The sequence below is a fragment of the Condylura cristata genome, unplaced genomic scaffold (genome assembly GCF_000260355.1).
Source record: "Condylura cristata isolate star-nosed mole 26May11 unplaced genomic scaffold, ConCri1.0 scaffold00011, whole genome shotgun sequence".
In the NCBI taxonomy this organism is placed as follows: Eukaryota; Metazoa; Chordata; class Mammalia; order Eulipotyphla; family Talpidae; genus Condylura; species Condylura cristata.
Genome location: NW_004567112.1, coordinates 27835606 through 27839228, shown reverse-complemented (window position 1 = coordinate 27839228; position 3623 = coordinate 27835606). Strand labels below are relative to the sequence as shown.

The window sequence follows — 3623 nt, the reverse complement described above, 5'->3', positions numbered from 1 at the left end:
CCCAGAGCTCCTGAATAGGAGAGATCCCAAAAGATATGCAGCGGCAGTCCCGGAGAGGAAGAAACAGAACAAGATCGGAAAGTGTGCGATGCCGCTTCTGAAAGCCGGACTCCGAAGTGGGAGCGGGTGGGCTGGGGGGTCGATCAGGGCCCATGAGTGTCCAGACGCTGTGCCTTACTGGTTGTTTTGCTCTCCCTAGGATACCTGGCTCCCCCACTCACGTGCAGGTCTCTAACCCCTCACCTCACCGCTGCACCACCTCGCTCCCCTCCGTCACCGAGCCGGGCACCCCTTCTCGGAGGTGACCTTAGCGCTCTGCAGGCTTGGCCGCTCCCCTCTTAGCTATGTGGCCTGAGGTGTGCTCCTGCCCTCTCTGAGCCTTATGTCCCGCCTAACTAGCAGGGTTTAGGTGGTGGACATCGTGCTCACAGGCACTGCTCTCTCCATTACCCTCCCCCTCGGGATATATGATTCCCAGGGGGACACGCCCTGTGACTCACCCTCCACTGCAGGGGAATGATTTACCCCATTCTCCCAGTTCGGGTGGGGTCTCGGGGCGGTGGCAGGGCAGATGGCTGAGAGTGTGGGATGCTCCCCTGGAGATTGTCAAGGCTCCTGGGCTTTACAGCCCACCAAAGGGGATTCCAGTCCCTGCCATGTGAGTTTAGGTGAAATCGAGTTCATCCTTCTGTGCCTCAGTTTATTCCTGTAAACTGATAGCATATAATTCTCCAAGTTGTTGTAAAGCTTACACAGGAGGCTGTAAAGCCTTGCAGCAGTGCTGCTCAGTGAAAGGCAATTGCTATTATTTTCAACTCCAGTCTTGAGATGACCTCGAGGTCAGGAACAGAAGGCAGTCTAGCCGAGTTTGGGAGATGTGTGCCTCTCCTGCCCACAGCCCTTCTCTGGATCCCTGACCGGCTCTTCTGCAGCCCCTAGCTCCTCTTTGGAAACTCATGGCCCCCTCTGCGTGTGCCCCCTTCCCACCTCTGCCAGCCTGAGGCCAGGATGTGCTGGAGGTTGACAGAGTCTGGAGCAGGGCCCAGCCACTCCCCTGAGCTTGTCTGCCAGGAACCGCCCTGCCCCCCCCCCTTGGTCCCCCGCAGGGCGGGCCGGCCCTGGGGCGCCTTAAAAACCGTAGCTGATGCTCCAGTTGAGTGGTTCTGTGAGCAGAGTTCAACGTTGCTGCTGCCATCCTTGACAACCTTGAAAAACACCACAGCTATGGCCAACAAGGGACTGCCGGACCTCAAGAAGCAAGTGGAGGGAGCTGCTCAGGAAGCGGGTGAGGACAGGGGGCATCCCCGGGCCAGGCCCTAGCAGGGCGCACTGGGGCAGAAGCCACTCGGGTTCGTCTCCCCTGAGAGGCAGGGACCCTAAAGGATGCTTGCTCAGACAAGGTCAGGGGCTGTGATCCCTAAGGGAACTGGAGAAACTGCTGTGCCTCCCCAGACTACAGAGCATCGCCAGAGGCTGTGGAGGAGGCTAGCAGTGGGAGTCTCTGCCGCCTGCCTCCCTTGTAGTTACCCCAGCCAGGTCCTGAGGGGAGGGAGGAGGTCCAAGGAAAGAGTATAATCCTCAGGACTCTGTCTCACTGAGGTCCACCTCTGCCCATGTGGGTGAGGGGCACTGGATCTGTCAAGGGGGGGGAAGTAGCTATGAATGCCCCACTGGCCTTGGTTTTGAGCCTGACTCCTTCCCACTTCCTCCAAAATAATTGTGTCCTTACAGTCCCTCACCCAGAGGGCCTCACCCCCTGCAGGGGAGGTCCCCAGCCTTATTTTTTTTCTCTTCCTCAGACCTGAGTTGACCTGGTTGGGAAGGGGTTGATGGGAGGGGGCAAGGAGGGTGAAGAGACCCCAGGCTTACCAGCATCAGCTTCCAGTGCCCAGCTCAGCATCCGTTGGGATTACAATACCCAATCTGTCCCGCACACATCTTGGTCAACAAACACCCAAGCCCCCTCCTTGACAGTCCCCCAGGAAAAGCCCACAGTTACCACTCAAACTAAAATGTTACCAGGAAGTCTACAGGACCCTTCCTTCTGGGCCACACTCTCCCATCTGTAACCTTTTTTGTGGTCCTGCTGGCTATACCAGAGAAGAACCCCAGAGGTCTCTATAAGCAGCAGATCCAGAGTCTGCTTGACCCCCTTCTGCAGGCCCTTTCCTGCTCAGCAGCAAGGATGAGTCAGACTGGACTCTCCCAGTCCAGAGTCACCTGTCTGCCTGGAGCCCCTGGGAAACCTATTCCCACAGGCACAGAGTGTGGCACAAAGAAGGCTTGACTTTGGAAGGCACCTCCTTTCTTTTTTATTTATTTATTTATGTATGTATGCACACAAGAACTAGGATACAAGCCAGTGGTGTGGGGTGGGAGTTGGGGGTGTGTGTGAGAGGATTCACCAAAGACAGAGTGGGGAGAAGAACAGGTGGATCCACTGAAGTACACTGCTGAGGGGAGCAGTGGGTGAGTCAAGAGAGGTCTGCCGTGCCATGGGGTTCAGGTCCCTGGCTGGGGATTGAACTTGTGCCTCAGTGGCTGGGGACAGCTTCATAGTGCTGCATTTTAACTCTCTGCACCACCAATGTGGGGGGAGGTGGAAGACACCTCCTGTCTGCACCTGTTTCCTAATGCTGTAGGCTGTTCACCCTTAGAGGCACTGGCATCTTTACTCATTGCCCCCTGGAGACAGACACAGGAGGGGAGGTAATGAGAGGGCCTTGAAATGTTTGGGGCCTCAGTGGCCTGTGGATGCACTAAAAGTGGGAATTCAGGCTTCTGGGGAGGAGTTACTAACTCAGGGGGGCCTGGTTTTTCCTGTGCCATGCCCAGCAGCAGCCACAGCAGATGCCAGCTCCAGCTTGGCCTTGCCCTGCCTTCCTTCCTCTGAGGCTCATTTTCTCACAAACCTTGAGATGGGAAGAGAAGTAGGCCAGAAGGGAGGTGCCCAGAGTCTATAAATAAACAATTCCCCAGAGGCATGGAAAGGGCTCTTGCACCTCACTGGCTGTGGTCAAGAAGCCTTACCTCAAATGCTACTGAGAAAGAATACTCTAGGGCCAATGGGGGGACAGCTAAGGTGGACCCCTGTGGTTGATGGTGCCTCACAGGAACTAAAGGTCACATTTCTCTTTTCCAGTGACTGCAGCAGGAGCCGCGGCAGGAGCAGCAGCCCAGCAAGTGATGGATCAAGCCACAGAGGCGGGACAGAAAGGTCTGGTGGTCTGGTGGTCTGGTGGGGCTGGGGAGAGGAGAGCAGACAGCAACTCTGTCTCATCCCATCCTGTCCTTGCACAAACACGTCCTCTACTCTGCCGCCCCTCTGCCCAAGTTGTCTGGAGGCCACTCCCTGGGCCTAACCCTGCAGGGTTCTGGTTCCCGGGTCCCACCCTCACCTGCCCTTTCCTTTCTTCCCTAGCCATGGACCGCGTGGTCAAGACTACGCAGGAAACCGTCGACAAGACTGCTAACCAGGCCTCTGAGAGTTTCTCGGGTTTCGGGAAAAAATTCGGCCTCACCAAATGACAGGAAAGACTTGGGTGACTCTCCTCCAGGCATGCCCCCCGTCGTTGGCCGCTCCTTGGGCTTGCCACCTCATTAAAGCACATACTCCTACCGCG

The 3623-nt window shown here is 56.6% G+C and overlaps 1 protein-coding gene across 1 annotated transcript; it reads left to right on the top strand.

Annotated features, from left to right (window-relative positions):
- Nucleotides 1–1134: 1134 nt before the first annotated feature.
- ADIRF (adipogenesis regulatory factor) lies at nt 1135–3623 on the top strand. The gene is made up of 3 exons (XM_012723411.1): nt 1135–1285; nt 3143–3217; nt 3422–3623. Exons 1-3 carry the CDS (start codon nt 1225–1227, stop codon nt 3526–3528), a joined length of 243 nt encoding a protein of 80 aa, XP_012578865.1. The 5' UTR covers nt 1135–1224; the 3' UTR covers nt 3529–3623.

Bases quoted from the DNA above. Each gene is read 5' to 3' on its own strand.
- ADIRF (XM_012723411.1), top strand. From the start codon at position 1,225: ATGGCCAACAAGGGACTGCCGGACCTCAAGAAGCAAGTGGAGGGAGCT. The intron at 1,286-3,142 runs GTGAGGACAGGG...TCTCTTTTCCAG, and splicing joins GGGAGCTGCTCAGGAAGCGG to TGACTGCAGCAGGAGCCGCG. The intron at 3,218-3,421 runs GTCTGGTGGTCT...TTTCTTCCCTAG, and splicing joins CACAGAGGCGGGACAGAAAG to CCATGGACCGCGTGGTCAAG.